Source organism: Hemibagrus wyckioides, linkage group LG08, assembly GCF_019097595.1.
Source record: "Hemibagrus wyckioides isolate EC202008001 linkage group LG08, SWU_Hwy_1.0, whole genome shotgun sequence".
Taxonomy (NCBI): domain Eukaryota; kingdom Metazoa; phylum Chordata; class Actinopteri; order Siluriformes; family Bagridae; genus Hemibagrus; species Hemibagrus wyckioides.
In genome coordinates this window covers 5,917,088-5,937,899 of record NC_080717.1, presented here as the reverse complement: position 1 = coordinate 5,937,899, position 20,812 = coordinate 5,917,088, and the positions used below count along the sequence as shown (strand labels likewise).

Genomic DNA, 20,812 nt, shown 5'->3' with positions numbered 1-20,812 from the left:
GCAGAACATTTCAAAATTTGGAACTGCATCATCAGTGTGATTAAAATCCAATAACAAGAATTACAAAAAGCTTTAGCTTAGCTTCGAAAAACTGGTCCGGGGTCACATCACGTCACTCCTGCCCCAGAGCTTTGCTTATCGATCAAATAGGTCTATGGAGAATGCCGAAGCCAAAGCCCTTCATGCTGTACTGTCCCACCTAGTGCAGCAGGGGATCTACGTGCGGCTACTCTTTGTTGATTTCAACACCATCCTCCCCAGGGTCCTGGGACTTCCACACTCCACCTGCATGTGGATCAGTAGCTTCCTGACTGGTTGCAGCCAGAGTGTTAGAGTGATCATACATCTACGGTTCTCAGCATCAGCACTGGCTCCCCACAGGGCTGTATGCTGAGCCCAGTGTTCTTCACCTGTTTCACATGACAAGTATGCGGATGACATCACAGTGGCAGGACTCATCTCTGGGGGGGAGGAGGAGCAGGGAGTAAAACGGATATCACAGGGACTGTGTGGAGAGGGTGGCCGACTTCCGCTTCCTGGGAGTCTACATTGAGGAGGACTTGACCTGCAACACCTCCGAGCTGCTGAGAAAGGCCCAGCAGAGACTGCACTTTCTGAGGGTGCTCAGGAAGAACAGCAATCACCCAGAGACTGCTGGTGTCCTTTTATCGGTGCTCCATAGAGAGCTTACTAACATACTGTGGAGCAGCTCAGAAGAAAGCACTGCAGTGGGTCAATTAATTTTTATGCTCCTTTCTTAGTTTTATAGTAGAATGAACGATGCACTGACTGGATAGCATTTTTAATTTCATTGTATACGTCAGATATTCTACACTATTCTATTCTTAAAATCAGAATTCAAGGTTGGATGTGATACAAATGTACTCTTGCCCAAGTTAAGGAGTAAGTTTTGAGGTAGAGGAGCATGTTGCGATTAAACTTTTCCTTTTAATGTCTAACGGCTTCATTTTTTTTAGTGGAACTTAGGCATTATTCACAGCATTCCAATAAGTTCTTACCATAGCAACAAACAAAAAGTGACCCACTTCTTAAATGGAGATTTAAGTTCATCTACATCAGCACGATACTGGCTAAAGTTTTGGGACACCCCTCCAAATCATTGATTTCAGGGGTTGGGCTCAGCCCCTTAGTTCCAGTGAAGGGAACTCCTAATGCTTCAGCTTCATACCAAGAGATTATGGACAATTTCATGCTCCCAACTTTGTGGGAACAGTTTGGGGATGACCGCTTCCTGTTCCAACATGACCGCACACCAGTGCACAAAGCAAGGTCCATAAAGACATGGATGAGTGAGTTTGGTGTGGAGGAACTTCACAGAGTCCTGACCTCAACCTGATAACACCTTTGGGATGAATTAGAGTGGAGACTGCAAGCCAGACCGTCTCATCCAACATCAGTGCCTGACCTCACAAATGCACTTCTATGAGGAATGATAAAAAATAAAATAAAGAAATCCCATGCATGTAAAGGCAGATGTCCCAAAACTTTTCACAATATAGTGTAACTTCTATATCTGATGTCATAACATTAAACATCAATTTCCAATACATCTATATAAATCAAAATCTTCAACAATGCTCAGTAGTGTAATGTACTTTAATCGTTAAAGAAAAGAAATCGATGCTCATGAGCCAGTTTCATAGAAAAACCAGTGGTTTATTAAGATGTCAGGTTGGGAGAAAAAAATAAACAACAACATCACTGTTGAAATTGTAAAGAAAACCACTTTAGTTACTTTCATTAAAAAAAATGAATTAAAAAAACCTTTTAAACAATTACCTACTGTACAAAATATCTGATGCATTAAGCATAAAAACAAAGCAGTCCTTCAGGACTGACCATAAAATATACACAACATGCTAATGTCACCACATCCTCCACACACACGAAGGCTACGGTGTCCGTTATTGCAGTTACATGTTTGTGCAACGGGAGGACTAGACAATTCCGGTTAGAGTCTGGAATTTGTGAGGGGGAAGAGGAGGTGAAAAAAAAATAAAAAATAAAAATAAAGTACAAGTCAGGGTTAATTCAGTATCAGCGTCTGTGGGGGTTCAATGAGAGAAACCTCTTGGTATCTAAAAAAAAAAAAAAAAGGAGAGAAAAAAGGAGAAAGGTCATAAAACCACAGAAGAGGGGATAAACTAGAAGATAAAGGATGTTCTGCTTACTTTGAGCCCTTGTATTTCTCTCTGACTGACTGCTGTGCGTGCTGAGCAGCACCGAGGTAGGTCTGATGGAGATCTCGGATGCATGGCATGAGGTCTTCCAAAGTGTAGCCAGTCGCCTCGGCCATAGCTTTAGACTGAAAGATTAAACAAGGAAATGTTCGATTAAAGATAGCTCGTTTAGAATCAGCCAAGATTTTTTTAATATTTAAACAATATGCATCTTCAATAATGCTTAGGCATCCCAAGATATGCACAGAGCTACAGAATGTTATGGGAGGAACATCACGCATGAGGAAGTGCTGTTCTAGGAAAGTCATCATGGAAGTAGCAATAACTTGATAACTGCATTAATCACACCACCTGGTGATTGAGCATTCTCCTATAACACACTTGTTCCTCACACTGCATTTCGGCTTCAGCCATACACTGCTGATCAGGTGAATTTCCTAAACTCAAGATACAGCATCTACAAGTATTATGAATACAAAATTTTTCCAATCGTTCTCTGGTATCTTATTTAATTCAAATCCGTGGCCCTAAATACAGAGTGGGAAGCCATTTCTGATTAATCTGTACTGTCCAACTTACCCAGGAAGTCCCTGCAATGGTGTAGTTTGCCAAAATAAAGGCGGCAGCAGCTATTTGAGACGGAAGGTACTTCAGGAAGGGGTCTGCATCCACTAAACTCAGCTCTCCGAGAAACTGAGAAGGGGAGACGGTTTCAGAAAGAGACCATTCAACAAGGAGAATTCACTGTAACAAGCCACCAACTTAAAAAATAAAACCTTCAACACACCAAGGACGACTTCACTCACCATGGACAAGCTCTCCACTTTGTTGCAGACTCGCTGCCTGAGGAAGTACTGAGTGAGAAACTGGACAATTGTTGGTGCAGCCAGATCAAAAGACAGCACCTTTAGCACCAGATGCTCCATTCTTAACACTTGCTTCTTTGTGTAGGTGTCGTCCGTGATGTAGACAAACTCGGCCACCTCTGGGGGGTAGATCTCTTCAAACTTCCTGTAAGGAGAGCGAAGGCAAATAAGAAACCTGTAAAAAGAACCTAGCAACCAGAGTCCAGACCAAAGAAAGCAAACTCACGAAGCCAAGAGCATGGCTGCTGTCCCGACCAGCTGCAGCTTCCCTCTCAGGACTGACATGGAGGACAGGAAGCGGTCGATGTAGTTCACAGCCAGGTACAGCGTCTCGTTCTGGAGCTTGTACTCCTCGCCGACTTCCACTAGCCAGTCCACCAGGATGGCACGCATGCTGTTTGTGATATCGGGCTGCTTCCTCATGTAGCCTGCCTTCGGCCTACACTTAACCTGCACAGACAAACCAGATTGTTAAACCAGAAGGTACACGTTAAAGTCTCCTGTATACAATACTCCAAACACAAAGCCATGTTGGCCTACCTCCATCTCCCGCAAGTGTGTGTGGATTTCAGCAGCGTAATCAGGAACTTCATTGACATTCACATTCCTCTCCTCACCTTCGACTATCGACATGTCCATGGGAGAATCTACTTGAATAGAAAAAGACAAGTTAGCGCAACCACCAAATTCACATTGAGAGGAGTTAAAATCAACGACATTACCATTTAACCCACCAAAACTGAGCTCCATGGGCAGGTCAATAGTAGCGAGAGGCTGCCTGAGCCGTGTTACTCTGGGGTTCAGAGTTAACGGAGAGGCGTCCACGGTGGCTTGTTTGGCCGACGCTTGTATTTTGGAGCAGGCGCCATCAGGTTCGTCAATGTGAATCTGAAAAGCAGGTTGTTTGGCTGCGGGCTTCTCGACATAGCTTTTGCTGCAGTCTTCCGATTTACAGGCTTGGAGTGCTGAGCCCTGGAAACAAACATGAACAACCAGAAATGGAGCTAAATCAAGACATGCATCAAAAAATAAAAGATTTCATGACACCTTTATGACCGCTTTTTTGCACCTATTAACTTAAAACTGAAATAATTTCATTATAAAATGGAGGAAAGTGACATGTAATAGGAAGTGGTGCCCAAACTGAATTTCAGCATTAAGTCTCAAAGAAAAGCCTAAAACCTATTTTATTTAGATTGGACTTTATTTAAAAGCTATAAAAACACCACCTCAACTATCTAGAGGTTAGAAATGTTCCCAAGTTTTGTTATTAAAAAGGCCTGAACAAACTGCAGGCTCAGTCACTCAAAGGCAGGCAGGGCAAAATAAAATGGCGCTCTGAGACTGGGAGGGAAAGACATAGGAGCACTTAAAATGCGTAAAAGTAAAGACATTAAGAGGAAAAACCGAGCTAACAGCAGGAAAGAAATTTAGGAAAGGTTTAACTTAAATTCGAGCCAACAAATCAAAAATTAGATAAGTTATGCGGATGTTCGTATCAAATCACTCGGCTAATGAAGCTAACACGGCGAATATATACATATTAAGTATTAAACAGAATATTAAATTAAGCAGACTTTAATTAGGATGAAAAAAGTACATTAAAATGTGTAATAAAACGCTAAAATCACCAATAAGACCAGGACCAATCCCAAATAGCTGCCTACTTGGCACTATAGTGGACTACATAGAATGGCGTATGCAGCTTAGAGAGCGCACTTTTTAGGAAGTAAGGTGGTATTTGGGACACAGCCCGAGCATACCTGTTTTAAGCCTCGCGCGGCGGGCTGTCGGCGTGGGTTGTTCACCAAAGCCCCCAGGACGGTCCTGGTGTTCGGTCTGTTAGCGTTCATGTTCTCCTGATTCTCCAGCCTGCTTTTATTCGCTCCTCTTAACCGTGCAGGCATGTTTTCTTGATTTTCCTGGTAAACCGCTTCGGCTCCATCGAGCGCGTTTCCTTGTGCAGACATCTTTGCAAAAGAAGAAATACTAGGCTGCGAAGGAAAGAAAAAACAAACAAACAAAGCGATCTCTTGGTTATAAACTAATAGACAAAGCTTCTGGGATTGTTTAGACTTTGTACGATTTTGAAATAATCGGATAATATATCAGAATATCAGACCGCCATACCGTGAAGTCGCTGTTGCTAAGCCGGAGAGAACTAACTGGAAAGTGCAGCGCTTTTGAAAATAAAGCCAAATTAAATCAAAACAATAAAGGAATTGAGTCAAGCTTAATAAAAGGGCGCCATAATCTGGAAAACTAAGCAGCCATGGAAATGAAAATAATAAAAAAGGTTCAGATCTCCCGACACAACCTGGCCGCTTCTTCAGCTCCGGTGCAAGATTATTGTTACTTTCTCAGTTCAAGTAGCCCGCGACTATTGAAACTGTCCAATCAGAATCCAGCACGGTCCAATACGTCACTAATCTACGGCGGCTGAACGTACCCACGTGCCACCACGCAAAACGGTTGTGAGTTGAATGAGGAGGGTCAAGCCATTGGCTAGAAGGAAATTTAAAAAACTGACGTAGAGATGAACACTGTGGTCAGAGGGTGCGGTCAATGAGTTTGACAGGATGTATGCACACATGAATAACATGAACAAAATGTGCAAATACACCATGCTGCCAAAGGTTTTCGGCCGTCTGATTTTACATGCACATGAATGCAATATGGAGCAGATATAACAGCTTCTGTGAAGGCTTTCCACAAGGTTTAGGAGTGTGTTTATGGGAATTTACTGACCGTTCCACTAGAAGTGCATTTGTGAGGTCAGGCACTGATGTTGGACGAGAAGGCCTGGCTCCGCTCTAATTCATCCCAAAGGTGTTCTATCAGGTTAAAGTCAGGACATGAAATTGTCTAAAATGTCTTGGTATGAAGCTGAAGCATTAAGAGTTCCTTTCACTGGAACTAAGGGGCCGAGCCCAACCCCTGAAAAACAACACCTGAATTCAATGATTTGGAGGAGTGTCCCAAAACCTTTGGCAATATAGTCTGTACGTCTCCAGATAAACAAACGAATTATCAACGATAGCACATTTTTAAAAATGAATTCTCCTTTTTTAAGAAAGCCCACATTACTTAATGGTTATTATTATGCTTTATATTAGACGTTTAGTGTTTAAGAATGTGTTCCTATTTATTCCATTGTGTTCAACCTGTCTAGTCTAAGACTGTCTATCATTTACCCATCACCCAACCGCCATTGTACCTGATCTCCATCATCTTGCAGGTGGTGAGCCCACAAGAAAGCTCCTTATTACTATTTCATGATCCACTGCCTGTGAATTTCACCCTCAGGCCTCGCTCCAGGGGTGGGTCAGCATTACCATAATCCAGGCAGGCTACAATTAGTCATTTTTGTACCTCTCACAGGGGTTACAGGAGATCAGTCTTTGTCTGGTGTTACCTGTCGGATCTGTTCACCAAGGGTGGCCTTACTGGAAGCATTGAACTCCTGGTGATATAGACCTGAAGTATATCAACGTCTTCACCATGCTTAGGTCTAAGACATACTTAAATATGTATATTATTTAAACCTGCATAATTCTTTCTTTTGAACAGAAATTATGGCAAGGAGAATTAGTGTCATTACTAATTTTTACAAACAGGGGTCCCTTTAACTGTAAACTAACTTCCATGGATCCCTTCAGTGTTGATTTATTTCACAGCTCTCCTGTTTCTGCACATCTCTATTTAATTGCTGCTGTTGAATGTTTACCTGTGTTTACAAGAATCCTCTTATAGTTGGCACTATTTTATGTCCTGTAGTATATTACATTGTTTGTCTGTGCACACTATGCACTTTACACCAATCAGGCATAACATTATGACCACCTGCCTAATATTGTGTTGGTCCCTCTTTTGCTGCCAAAACAGCCCTGACCCATTGAGGCATGGACTCCACTAGATCCCTGAAGGTGTGCTGTGGTATCTGGCACCAAGATGTTAGCAGCAGATCTTTTGTATCAGTGTCCACTCACGACCCTGTCGCTGGTTCACCACTGTTCCTTCCTTGGACCACTTTTGATAGATACTGACCACTGCAGACCGGGAACACCCCACAAGAGCTGCAGTTTTGGAGATGCTCTGATCCAGTGGTCTAGCCATCACAATTTGGCCCTTTGTCAAACTCGCTCAAATCCTTACGCTTGTCCATTTTTCCTGCTTCTAACACATCAACTATGAGGTCAAAATGTTCACTTGCTGTCTAATATTTCCCACCCACTAACAGGTGCCATGATGAGGAGATCATCAGCGTTATTCACGTCACCTCTCAGTAGTCATAATGTTATGCCTGATCAGTGTGGCAAGGACAACCTACTTTTCAGCTCTGTGTTGTTTTATGTAGCACCATGGTCCTTCAGAAACGTTGTTTTATTTCACTACATACTTGCGTCAGCCATATATATTGTTAAAAAAATTCTTGACTTGATACGATTCTCTGCAAGCTTCTGTTAACTGAAACATCAGAGATCACATATGATGATGGCATGCATTTAGTTGTGTCCTGTGTTCATATGCAGGATCTATTTCACATCAGACAAGATCAGGTGCATTCAAATGTGTGCATAAAATATATCCGTGGATCGGATTGGTAGAGGTGTTCAGATGGATATTAATATTTGTGTATCGCAAGTAGTGGATAAAATAGAGATGTTTAAATCTAAGAAGTGTGCAAATGTGTGACGACCCTTTTGATTATTCTGCAAATATTCCAGCCAGCAAACCTTATGACCTTTTATTCGAATACAAATATAAATTCACAGAAAAGTAGTGCAGTAGTGGCGTTTATTTCTCATTACATTATAACACAGCACTGTCTAATAATATATCAATAACTCCCTGTATGGCTTCTGTACTTTGGCATGTCAATGCGCTCAGCTACTGCAAATATGTATCACAAAAATGCCATCATAAAATAAAAAATATTACAAATAAATAAATAACACTGTCGTTGGCGTTATAAATTAAGCATCGTTGAAAAAGTCCACCAAAGAGGTCAGATCGTAGTTGTCCAATATTTCAAGGAGCTGTGAAACCTTCGTCTTGACGTTTTGCCCTTTGAATTTGAACTTGTCAATGAAGAGGTCGGTTATCATGCCTGTGAGAGGACAGATATGTGTTACTTAGTTATATTCTCTGACGCTCATGATGGGAAATAATAATAATAATAATAATAATAATAATAATAATAATAACTACATATTCAACACTTATTTGAGAAAGATCTCATATCATGTCTACCGTATAATCTTTCCAGGTGAGCTGGCTGTTTTTTATATTCCTCTAACAGACGAGCAGACTCGTCGAGTATATTGCGATACTCTGGAATCAGAAAATCTGCATTTCCTTCATGCACTTGCAGCTCCTATAGGAGACACAGACAAACAAACCCACATTTATTAAAGACTGTACAGTTCTCGAAATAAAAGCCACAATCCTTACAGCAGAATTTACCTTTAAAGCATCGATAAGCTGAACCTTTTTGGCTAACAGGAGCTGATACTCCAGCTTAGGATGAATCATCTTCAGTGTATGGCTCACAGAATCTTCATTCACTTCTAAAACGCAAAATAAAGTTAAAAACAGGGACGGCAGAAGTGTAGTTTCAAGGTTGTATGGATGAAAACTCACCGTAAGAAATGTTTAGATTGATTTTGCGCTTGGTGGCCTCCTTAGAGAGAACATCTTTGAGGATAGATATGGTGGAAATGTTATCTGATTTAAAGTTCCCTTCACCTTTGCTGAAAAAAATAAATACCATAAGTACTTACAACCACTGCTGTATATTTTTCTTTGTATATCTTGCCCTCAGAGAAGTTTGCCTCACCAGTAGCTCGCCTCAAGCTGCGTTCCCAGGAAAGTGTTTTGAAAGTAGAAGGTGATGCTTTCTCCTGCTGGCGTTTTCTCAGGCACCTCGGGCAGGCAGAACACGACCCACGAGTGGATCTCTGCAAAGCTGAACTGCCCCACCAGCCTCAAGGTGTTCATGGGCCTGGAGACAAAACCCAAAGAGACGCAGAGTTTTCTTAATATTCTTAATATTAGAACGATCTAGGAAATTTCTGGGCAGAGGAACACAACTGTTACAGGCTTGGTTATGCAAATATCACTTTAATAACTACAGCAGTGCTGAATGCTTGATTCTGATTGGTCAGAAGATTCATTTTCTACCACAGCAGTTCTGACAGTAAAGATGTGAAAAAGGTTCCTTGGTTTTATTTTGCATTTTTTTTTTAGAAGGAGTCCACAGTGTTGAGACTTTCTTACACTCCTTTTGTTGGCAAATCCACTGATCAGGCATAACATTATGACCACCTGCCTAATATTGTGTTGGTTCCTCTTTTTGCTGTCAAAACAGCCCTGACCCGTCCTGCACTGTGCATTCTGACACCTCTCTATCAAAACCAGCATTAACTTCTTCAGCAATCTGAGCAACAGTAGCTCGTCTGTCACACGGGCTAGCCTTCGCTCCCCACGTGCATCAATAAGCCTTGGCCGTCCATGACCCTGTCACCGGTTCACCACTGTTCCCTCCTTGGTCCACTTTTGATAGAGACTGACCACTGCAGACCGGGAACACCCCAGAAGAGCTGCAGTTTTGGAGATGCTCTGATCCAGTGGTCTAGCCATCACAATTTGGCCCTTTGTCAAACTCGCTCAAATCCTTACGCTTGTCCATTTTTCCTGCTTCTAACACATCAACTTTGAGGACAAAATGTTCACCAGCTGCCTAATATATCCCACCCACTAACAGGTGCCATGATGAGGAGATCATCAGTGTTATTCACTTCACCTCTCAGTGGTCATAATGTTATGTCTGATCGGTGTAAACCACTCAAGTTTACATGAATTAAATTTTGTGTAGAGAGATCTTTAAAACACTGACCCTAAATGCAAAATATTTTGTTTAAGTCTGAATACTAATACCATTTTAGCAAATCTTCTCCAGTTAATAATTCAGACTGACTCCCTGCAGCACTGTAACAGCGCACCAGTGTGGCATAGTTCAGGTGGACAAGTCTAATCTAAGGTATTGGATTGATTTCTGTGCCTCATTCGTCTCACCTGCTGTGATCGATGCTGTGGGTCCTCTGGTGGAGCGAGAGTGGTTTGATCTGGTACTGACGCACCTGGCAGGTTTTAGGCTGCAGCCGAGGGGTTACGTAGGCCTGGAGCGTCCCATACTGACCTTCGATTGACCTCACCTGCAGAAAGTACAGAACATAGTTTGTTTCTATAATTGCTGTAACTCTGCTTGCATGTAAAGTGGTATCAAGGACAATAAGTGTGTCCCATAATCACATATTTATGCGACAATACCATGTACGCCACTGTGTAGTATAAAAATTGTGAGTACGGTGTTTACTCTGAAAATTCCAAAAAGAATGAGTGAAGACGGAGGTGGGGGTTGGGGTGGGGTTCAGGACAGGGGTGGTATAAGTGTGGAATGTTGAACACTTCGCTCACTCAGAGGTCTCAGCCAGAAAGGGGGGGGGGGGGGGCTACCACCTCGCTGAAGATGTATGAGAAAAATTTTTCAAGATGGCCGGTGGACAAGACGTCTTACAAATGAGCCCAAGTTGTATGATATTTCTTTTTAACTATTTTAAAAAATGAACTATATTTGGGATAAAGTTACTGTAGCGTCACATTACGTGCATGTGAGGACATTTTGTTAATAAACAAAAGCATTAGCGCTCGATTTGGGATGATACAACACTAGATGGTCTAGTGGTGCAGTCAGCCAGGGAAGAGCTTACACTTCTTGTTAATAATAAAATTAAACACCCTCCATTTGAGATGATCCAACCCTTCAAAAAATCCATACACTAGACGACAGAGTACATAGCGCACAGTGTAAATGCACAGTGTATATTATATCATTCGGAACGCAGCTAATGAATCTGAATGGAATCCTAACCTTAAGAAGAATGTAAGCATCATTTAGAACAATGGAAAAGTGCAAAATAGAGTGAGGACAAAGTCCTTATTGCACTACGGTGCATTCTTAAATACTATTTGATTTGATGTTATTAAATCAGATGTGCCAGCAGCCTATTTGTTTACATAATAATAATAACAATAATATTATTATTATTATTATTAAGTACAAAAAACAACTGTGTAAAAACATCTTTATTACTGATTCACTGAACAGCAGGTGATGTAACCCTTCTTATGTAAACCCGTCATGTAGTGATGTAATCTCATGCTTCGTCCTGAAATAGTGCACTCTGCTGCTGGGATCAGGCTTTAAATCCCATTTGTGCTGTGTAGTACCTAGGATACCATTCCTGTTCATAGTGGGTGGTGACGCTTCAAATGCATCGAAAGAAGTACTCACTGCTGGCTGTGTTGTTAACCTTCTCCACATGATTGTCTGAATGCGATTACACAGAAGGTGCTATCGTTGCTGCATGACGAATGTGACGTTAGAAAAGTGTCACATTGGTGGTACGATTTTAGCGGCGTGAGACAATGTGCATATTTCATCATGCACGCAGGCTTTAAATAAAATATTCAGACACAGTACACAGGGGTTTATCAGTGATGAACCATGTGGGCAATTACAAATGTTCAGTGTATAATAATAGTAATAATAATAATAATAAGGAAGTGTCACTATCCTACTGTGGCCATGCTTAAATGGATCATTTTCTAATAACAGCATGTTTTTTTAATCCCTCTTATACTACAGCAGTTTGCTAATTCTAACAATATTTGATTTACTCAGAAATGATAAACATTTACGGTTAAATTTAATGATGCGAATCAACAAGTTAGCGCCTGTATTCAGGAAAACTAAACAGGAAAAACATCACAATGGGGAAAGAGAGTGATTTCTGTGACTTTAATCATGGTGTGGTTGTTGCTGCCACATAGGCTGTTTTGAATAGTTCAGAAATTGCTCATCTCCAGTCTCTAGAGTTTATACAGAAAGATGCAAAAAAACAATAAAAAGCAGAGTGAGTGACAGTTTTGACTTGTTGAGATGAGATATCAGAGGAAAATAGCCAAACTGCTAGGAAGGATAATCACTCTTTATAGCCATGGTGAGCAGAAAAGCATCTCAGCATGCACAACTCATCAAACCCTGAGGTAGATGAGCTACAACAGCAGAAGTCCATATCAGCTTCCACTCCTGATAGACAAGAACAGAAATCTGAAGCTTTCATGAGAAAAAGTTGTTCTTGACAGATTTTACAGTCTTTACAGGCTGTTTTTATCATGTGCATTTGTTGCTAGACACGTTGTACATCTGATGTACATTACTGAAGATTTCTGCTTTCATGACTTTTCTTTTCTGACAACTGCATGGAATTATCCCAGACTCAATTTCAAGAGGGTTAACTGTTATCAATTACCTTTAATTCCAGCCTTGTGGTGTTAGCCTGGCATCTGTATGTGGCGAGGAGGAAATTCCCATTTGGCTATAAAAGAAAGTGTAAAGACAACCATGTTAGGCTCAAATCAACGTAATGTAATGTAAGGTAATATAATACGGTAGTTTGCTTTAAGCAGCCTGAATCAATGGAAACATGTTACCTCTGAATCACATTCGCTGAAACTAACCACTGCTGAGTTCTTATCCACATCCAGCAAGTCTATAGGAACATCACTCTGTGGAAAAAGGGGAAGGAAAAAAATATTGAGTGTATTTCTAAAAATGATATTGTCATACTGATATCGAGCCTCTCTGAATCAGCCAATGTGCTCTGACCTGTAGCAGCAGGTTATCGATGGCGGTCTGCACCTCCAGCGTGAGGCTGTAGCTGGCATCTTCTTGGCACAGAGTGAACCTGTCGTTGATGCTAAAGACCGGCACGGCGGACACAGCAGTGCTGGACTGAGAGCTCTGCTGGTATTTCTCTCGTCCTTGCATCACCTTTACTTGCAGCTGCTCCAGCTCGGCCCTGCACGCAAGCCACGAGCCTTAAAACCTCCTCAAGACAGAAGCTTATCTTAATGCATCATTTTAGGGTCAGTGTCCTACAGAGATTTAAGATTTTATTGCTCCTAACATCCCTTAGTCTAATTCATAAGCTGCTTATCATGACCATATTAATTATTATTAATCATATTAAGACCTGTCCAGGGTGTACCCCTGCCTTTCGCCCTATGTGTGCTGGGATAGGCTCCAGCAAACCCCCCTGACCCTAGGAGTCCTAGGAATAAGCGGGTATAGACAATGAATGAATGAATGAATGAATAATCATATTAATATTTAATCAGGTGATACAATCATCAGATTTTTAGTATTACTGAGATTCATGTAACCATGTATTTCTCTCTGAAGGTCTGTAACAATTACACATATCTTCCTGATGTTGTGGAGAGACATTATGTTGAGTGTTCCTGTAATAAACAGTGTATTGGTGCTGAAGATGGCGCTGTAGTTCCACCGTATGCAGAGTACCTGAGAGCGGCCACCTTGGCCTGGGTCTCTCGGCTCATCTTCACCTCGTCCCCTGGTCCCGCCTCCATCTGCTGAGGCTCTGTGCTGAGACCTGATACCCAACCTACACATGTCATGTCAGGAATAAAATATGAGCTCATTAGCAGTCTTTTAATATGATTACATGGTATACTGTCATACTCCATGTCCGATTATACGATGAAGATCCTCTAAGGACAGATCATCATCAATCCAGGCTTATACAGAAACCTGGCACGCAAAAGCGTGAGCTTGAGATAATAAAGCTATTTTCCATCATTGTATTTGTTCTGTAATTTTTAGCCATCCTATGCTAACAGCGTAATCACAAAAGAGATTTTTTTTCCACTGTGCAATATTTGCTGCGTCATCTTTCTTGAGCCCAGTAAGCTTTAATGGTCCAGTGGGGAAAAAATCCTTAATGAATAGAAAGCTGTGGGCACAAATCCATAAAAAAAGAAATCTGAACAAAGTCGTTATAGCTCACCTGTGTATGTTGATGTGACAACCTCATCATAAGACTCCTTTCCTACACACCCTCCCTGGATCGATGTTACACTTTCAGTCAACACCTTGCACACACAGAAATACACAGATTTATAAACACACATACAGGAGACGCATCGAGTCTGTAATCTGCAATCCAGATATGAACTGGTTTCCACGTACGGTCTCAAAGCGCAACGTGGGCTCGTTGGAGTTGTCCAGTCCGTAGATCTCGACCGTCCCATCGTCCCTCCCAACCAGGATGTCTTTTACACCGTCACCCAGGATGTCGAATGTATCGATGCACAGGATGCCTTGAGAAAGAAATAAAACAGATCCAGATGATTTAATCACTATTTTCGCTGTAGTTCACTAAACACTGGCTAATTTTGCAGCTAGATGGAAATCTTTTCTTGGCATGAGTTATTTTAATGCATAAAAGTGAAAGAAACTGAAGACTCTGAATAAAATATATTGTCTATAATCATACAATTTGTGTGTTATTATATCAACTTATTATATACTGATATATGTGATACTGTATATACTCTATTAATTATCATTCTTCAACCCAACCACTTCTTAACAATTACTATAATAATGAATTACTTTATATAAAATAGATGTTTTTCCATGTTTTTGATTTTTAAAGCACTCTGTATGCTCAAAGACATCGTTGCTCACCTCCTTTTTTCTTCTCATTGTCCACCTCCCACTTAGGGACAGGAGCTGAACGGCTTAACTGCACTAGACCCAGTTTGCCGTCGGCGGTTCCGTAAAGCACTTCCTCTCCATCTTTACCTGAAAACAGAGGACACATCAGAAAAAATCCTCAAATATTACAGCGTTCACATTTACACACATGTTTATGTTAAGTTCTCGCACCTCCATCTCTGTTATGAAGCTCCAGAACAGACGGCGGGCCGGAGATCTCGAAAGCGTACTGCAGCTCTGAACCCTTAAACACAATATACAGAGAGAGACATGAAGGAGGGCACAGGAGTAGGTGTGGATGTGTACACAGATGTCTGTACAGAGGGCATGTAGGAGGTATATACTGAGTTTTTAGAATTTTGTTTAAAATACTGTTTTAATGGATTTAATTTTTATTTATTTTTGTTTAGTTGTTTTTAGGTTGTTGTGTTTTTAGGTTGCTATGTCATAAGAAAGAAAGAAAGAAAGAAACACAGAAAGAAAGACAGAAATAATCTGAAGAAAGAAAGAAAGAAAGAAAGAAAGAAAGAAAGAAAGAAAGAAAGAAAGAAAGAAAGAAAGAAAGAAAGAAAGAAAGAAAGAAAGAAAGAAAGAAAGAAGAGGATGGAAGGAAGGATCTGGTCCAGGAAAGAAAGACAAAACGAAAGAGAGAAAACAAGACAGAAAGAAAGAGAGAAAGCAAGAGAGAAAGAAAGCAAGAGAGAAAGAAAGATGAATTTGAGGAAAGAAAGTCAGAAAGAAAGAGAGAAAACAAGACTGAAAGCAAGAAAGCAAGAAAGCAAGAAAGCAAGAAAGAAAGCAAGAAAGAAAGAAAGAAAGGAAAGAAAAAAGAAAGAAGAAGGAATGAAAAAAAGAGGATGGAAGGAAGAGCAAAGTCCAGGAAAGAAACACAGAGAGAAAGACAGAAATAATCTGAAGAAAGAAAGAAAGAAAGAAAGAAAGAAAGAAAGAAAGAAAGAAAGAAAGAAAGAAAGAAAGAAAGAAAGAAAAGAGGATGGAAGGAAGGATCTGGTCCAGGAAAGAAAGACAAAACGAAAGAGAGAAAACAAGACAGAAAGAAAGAGAAAGAAAGCAAGAGTGAAAGAAAACAAGAAAGAAAGAAAGAAAGAAAGAAAGAAAGAAAGAAAGAAAGAAAGAAAGAAAGAAAGATGAATTTGAGGAAAGAAAGTCAGAAAGAAAGAGAGAAAACAAGACTGAAAGCAAGAAAGCAAGAAAGAAAGAAAGAAAGAAAGAAAGAAAGAAAGAAAGAAAGAAAGAAAGAAAGGAAAGAAAAAAGAAAGAAGAAGGAATGAAAAAAAGAGGATGGAAGGAAGAGCAAAGTCCAGGAAAGAAACACAGAAAGAAAGACAGAAATAATCTGAAGAAAGAAAGAAAGAAAGAAAGAAAGAAAGAAAGAAAGAAAGAAAGAAAGAAAGAAAGAAAGAAGGATGAATTCGAGGAAAGAAAGACAGAAAGAAAGAGAGAAAACAAGACTGAAAGCAAGAAAGAAAGAAAGAAAGAAAGAAAGAAAGAAAGAAAGAAAGAAAGAAAGAAAGAAAGAAAGAAAGAAAGAAAGAAAGAAAGGAAAGAAAAAAGAAAGAAGAAGGAATGAAAAAAAGAGGATGGAAGGAAGAGCAAAGTCCAGGAAAGAAACACAGAAAGAAAGACAGAAATAATCTGAAGAAAGAAAGAAAGAAAGAAAGAAAGAAAGAAAGAAAGAAAGAAAGAAAGAAAGAAAGAAAGAAAGAAAGAAAGAAAGAAGGATGAATTCGAGGAAAGAAAGACAGAAAGAAAGAGAGAAAACAAGACTGAAAGCAAGAAAGAAAGAAAGAAAGAAAGAAAGAAAGAAAGAAAGAAAGAAAGAAAGAAAGAAAGAATGCAATAAAGAAGGAAAGAAAAAGAAAGAAAGATTAATTATTTGATATAATAATTCTGTTTAATTTATTGTGTTTAATCCTGATGTTACCTGTAAAACGCGCAGCACTCGGTCCTGGCACGCCAGAACCGGCACCGTACGTCCCACCGTCTCAACCGGCAAACACACCATGTCATTGATCTTGTCCCCTGATAGAAAATAGTCCTGGTCTTTGCAGTCACAGTAGTGGTTGTAAATGTAGCTGGCACAGACAAAAAGATCCGCCCCGGAAACACGCCTGCCCACAACGCTCAAACCGTTATAAATAACAGAAATGATGGCTGAAAAGAAAACAACTCAATCGAAGTATATTGTAAATGAAATGATAACTCACATGGCGTTGATGCTCTCCGTCAAATTGGCCTCAAAGGAGAGGAACTGTTTGCCCTTTTTGGTGTAACCTCTAACCTCAGAACCAGAACACACAAAGATCTTCTCCTGTGGTGTTCCTAATGCACCTCCCAGCTCCAGCCTGGAGATCTTCTGTCCTGGGAGACTTCTGAATACAGGCTGGATGAGGAGAGAGAGAGAGAGAGAAACAGAGAGAGAGACATAGAAAGAGACAGACAGACAGAGAGAGAGTAAGAGAGAGAGTGAGTGACAAGATCCCACTCTCATTGCCATGCCCCGGGTTCGATTCCCAGGCAGAGACCTAACCTAGCCACTGAAGAGTTAACTCTTAGTCCCCGGTCCCAAACCCGGAATAAATAGGAGGGTTGCGTCAGGAAGGGAATCCGGTGTAAAACCTGTGCCAAATCTAAACATGAGGACCAAACAATCCACTGTGGCGACCCTGAACAGGAAGCAGCCGAAAGAACAACATATAGTATTGTACAGTTTTTAATATAGTTCCTACTTTATGCAGCAGAAATTTACCAAAGCAAGAACTTTATTGGCTGTTCACCTTTATGCTATGAACCAAATAAATGAACACATAATCTGAGTGCCAAGAATTCACTTCCTGTCCACACAGCAGATTTAAAAAGCATCAGAAAGTGTAGTGAACTGACAAACTTCAATACTTACAACCGCCTCTCCCTTTTTCATCCCGAAACAGTTGACCACTCCATCATGATCTGCAACAGCAACCTAAAGAGAATCGCAAAAAAATAAATTATGTTAGTACTAATACCATTCGATGTGAGGTGAATCATCCAGACTGCCCTGTGCTGCAGAATAATCTCAACCGCATGCTCCAGATGCTCTTCTCATGAATGGGTGTGTTGTTGGTTGCATGCAACTGAAACTTGGTTTATGTTGCTATATTAAGAACACACTCTCTGTCACAGCTTACAGAACCTGGTCAGTTTTAAGACAAAAAGAGTTGCAGATTTTACTAAACGTTTATTCACAGTTTTTTTTAAATTACCTTCTGTGTCGCTTTTCGACCCACTGCAGGTAAAACTTTCATCGTTTTCGGAGAAGTCACTCCAACCTTGGAAAAATAAATAGAGCAAAATAAGTTCTATTAAAGCAAGACGCAACAGACAGGAACTTCATTTTTCAGATTTTTTGGATAATAACACATTCTCTTAAACTGTAGTGAATAATCAAAACAAAATAGTGCAGTGTTTTTTTTTTTTTTTTACTGCTTTTGTCCATTCATTACTTGACTTATTAAAATATTTAAGCTTCATCCAGTTTACACCCAAAAGCTTTCTTTCTTTTTTTTAAAAAAAAAAAAAAAAAAATATATATATATATATATATATATATATATATATATATATATATATATATATATATATATGTCATATATTTTTTAAATATATATGTTAAGTTAACTTTCATGACCCTTCATTCATGGATTTTTACAAATTAATTACTTTTATTTTATGCAGAAATGTTCAATTTACTTTACTTTTGTAAATGGAAAAGATTTTTAAATAATCCACTTTTTTTAATAATAGTGCCTGGTTTTCTTAGTTAAATAATTATTTTTCTCGAAAGTGTCTTTGTAGTGGAAATGTAGTTTAATTTAGTGTGCAATTTTATTTATTTATTTATTTTTACATTTTATTTTTAAATTACACTAAGCTTCATTTTTACAGAAAAAGAAAGAAAAATAAATTAAAATAGAGGATTTAATAAGAATATATGAGGTGTCATGTAGCAAAGAGAACTTGTGATAGCTACTTTTTATAAAACAAATTACACTATTAAACTGAAGTGTTCATTTATTATTATTATTATTATTATTATTATAATTATTATTATCCTGAAGTGTATTGGTAATTCATCATCATAATTATTATTATTATTATTATTATTATTATTAACCTGAGGTGTCTTGGTAATTCATTATCATAATCATCATCATTATTATTATTATTAGTAGTAGTAGTAATATTAACCTGAAGTGTCTTGGTAATATATTATTATTATTATTATTATTATTATTATTATTATTATTATTATTAACCTGAGGTGTCTTGGTAATTCATTATCATAATCATCATTATTATTATTATTATTAGTAGTAGTAGTAATATTAACCTGAAGTGTCTTGGTAATATATTATTATTATTATTATTATTATTAGTAGTAGTAGTAGTAGTATTAGTCGTAGTAGTAGTAGTATGTTTTGCAAAATCTCAGGACAAAGTGAGAAGACTTAAAGCAAAATCCAGGCATAACTATAACAATGTGCCATAATAATAATATAAAATAAATAATAGAAATAAAAGTATTAGATGTGTAGCTGCACGAGATCACTCCTACCTGCAGGTAATCAACGTGTTTTAAATTCAGCTCCATCTTCTCAGTTTTGAAGAGATCACAGCAAAACAATTATTTTAGCTCCACAACAGTTCTAAGATCTTTCATGACCCTAATTTATAATATAAATAAATATTTAAATATATCTATATCCTTTGAGGGAGTAAAACATCCAGGCAGATCATCACAGTGACTGGATTAACATAAACTCTCGGATTAACGTTACTCGGACCACGACAGTGCTAGGTTAGCTCAAGCTACCTAGTCACACATATTACTCCATTTTCTGCATTTAAATAACTAGACAGTTGTCCGGATACACAGAATACACTTTTATAACCGTATAACAAACTCCAAAACTCGCTAAAAAACAAGTTAAAGCTTCATAAACAGACTATTAACAGGCTTTACAACACTGCAAAACGCTTTACTGAACGCTAGTCCGCCATGTTGGATAGACCCTACCCTGACACATCCACGGTTGCCGAGGAGACAGGGCTCCATTCCAAAATGGCTCCTGAGTGGCTAAATAAGTGCGCTCTCTGTTTATTGAAATAATGGAGACTGGAACCCTAGCTAGTGCACTTTGCTTACAAGAGGAAGGTATTCGGGATTCAACCTAAAAAAGGGATATTTGGTTATGTACCGCTCATGAAAATGGAATAAAATGATTTTTGACTAATTATGCAAAAATGGAGCTCATTAGCTAATAAAGATATTTTACTATTTATGTATGAATAGATTTTCTCTATCTATCTATCTATCTATCTATCTATCTATCTATCTATCTATCTATCTATCTATCTATCTATCTATCTATCTATCTATCTATCTATCTATCTATCTATCTATCTACACACACAAACACGCACACACACAAACACACAAACACACACAATAATAAAGTAAATAATAAATATGTATACATTAATAAATATGCATATTATTATTATTATTATTTTTTTTTTATTCATTAATAAATGTGTATATGCATTTTTATTTTAAGCTCCAAATAAAAGCAGTTATTATTATTATTATTATTATTATTATTATTATGAGAATCTTTATAAGTTGGCGGCATTTAATAGCTATCTATAAATAAATATATATATTTTTAAAAAATGTAAACATCTTACATGTCTGACATATACACATATTTATATCAGACACATACACTTTATTATACTATATATATATATATATATATATATATATATATATATATATATATATATATATATATATATATATATATATATATATATATATTTGTTATAATAAAGTGTATTATATAAATATGCATTCATTAATAAATATGTATATGCATTTTTATTTTAAGCTCCAAATAAAAGCAGTTATTATTATTATTATTATTATTATTATTATTATTATTATTATTATTATTATAAGAATCTTTATAAGTAGGTTGCATTTTATAGATATTTATTAATAAATATATTTAAAAGTAAATATCTAATATGTTTAA

At 38.4% G+C, this 20,812-nt stretch overlaps 2 protein-coding genes across 3 annotated transcripts; both read right to left on the bottom strand.

Moving 5' to 3' along the window:
• Positions 1 to 1,667: 1,667 nt before the first annotated feature.
• On the bottom strand, positions 1,668 to 5,440 carry ccna2 (cyclin A2). Of its 2 annotated transcripts, none has more exons than XM_058396283.1 (9): positions 5,198 to 5,440; positions 4,831 to 5,061; positions 3,802 to 4,039; positions 3,608 to 3,717; positions 3,294 to 3,517; positions 3,008 to 3,212; positions 2,781 to 2,894; positions 2,193 to 2,326; positions 1,668 to 2,099 (listed from the first exon to the last, which is right to left on the bottom strand). In XM_058396283.1, exons 2-9 carry the CDS (start codon positions 5,035 to 5,037, stop codon positions 2,048 to 2,050), a joined length of 1,284 nt encoding a protein of 427 aa, XP_058252266.1. In that variant the 5' UTR covers positions 5,038 to 5,061; positions 5,198 to 5,440; the 3' UTR covers positions 1,668 to 2,047. The 2 variants fall into 2 exon arrangements, with proteins under 2 accessions (XP_058252266.1, XP_058252267.1); XM_058396284.1 differs by having other exon boundaries at positions 3,608 to 3,714; positions 5,198 to 5,438.
• A 2,383-nt stretch (positions 5,441 to 7,823) lies between these two features.
• Positions 7,824 to 19,804, bottom strand: bbs7 (Bardet-Biedl syndrome 7). The gene is made up of 19 exons (XM_058396287.1): positions 19,330 to 19,804; positions 17,978 to 18,043; positions 17,635 to 17,697; positions 16,943 to 17,118; positions 16,660 to 16,846; positions 14,886 to 14,958; positions 14,685 to 14,801; positions 14,184 to 14,314; positions 14,002 to 14,086; positions 13,497 to 13,599; positions 12,801 to 12,993; positions 12,626 to 12,700; positions 12,445 to 12,510; positions 10,145 to 10,284; positions 8,907 to 9,071; positions 8,711 to 8,820; positions 8,534 to 8,637; positions 8,321 to 8,444; positions 7,824 to 8,177 (listed from the first exon to the last, which is right to left on the bottom strand). The coding sequence occupies exons 1-19, from the start codon at positions 19,363 to 19,365 to the stop codon at positions 8,044 to 8,046; spliced, it is 2,148 nt and encodes a 715-aa protein (XP_058252270.1). The 5' UTR covers positions 19,366 to 19,804; the 3' UTR covers positions 7,824 to 8,043.
• Between the last annotated feature and the right edge of the window lie 1,008 nt (positions 19,805 to 20,812).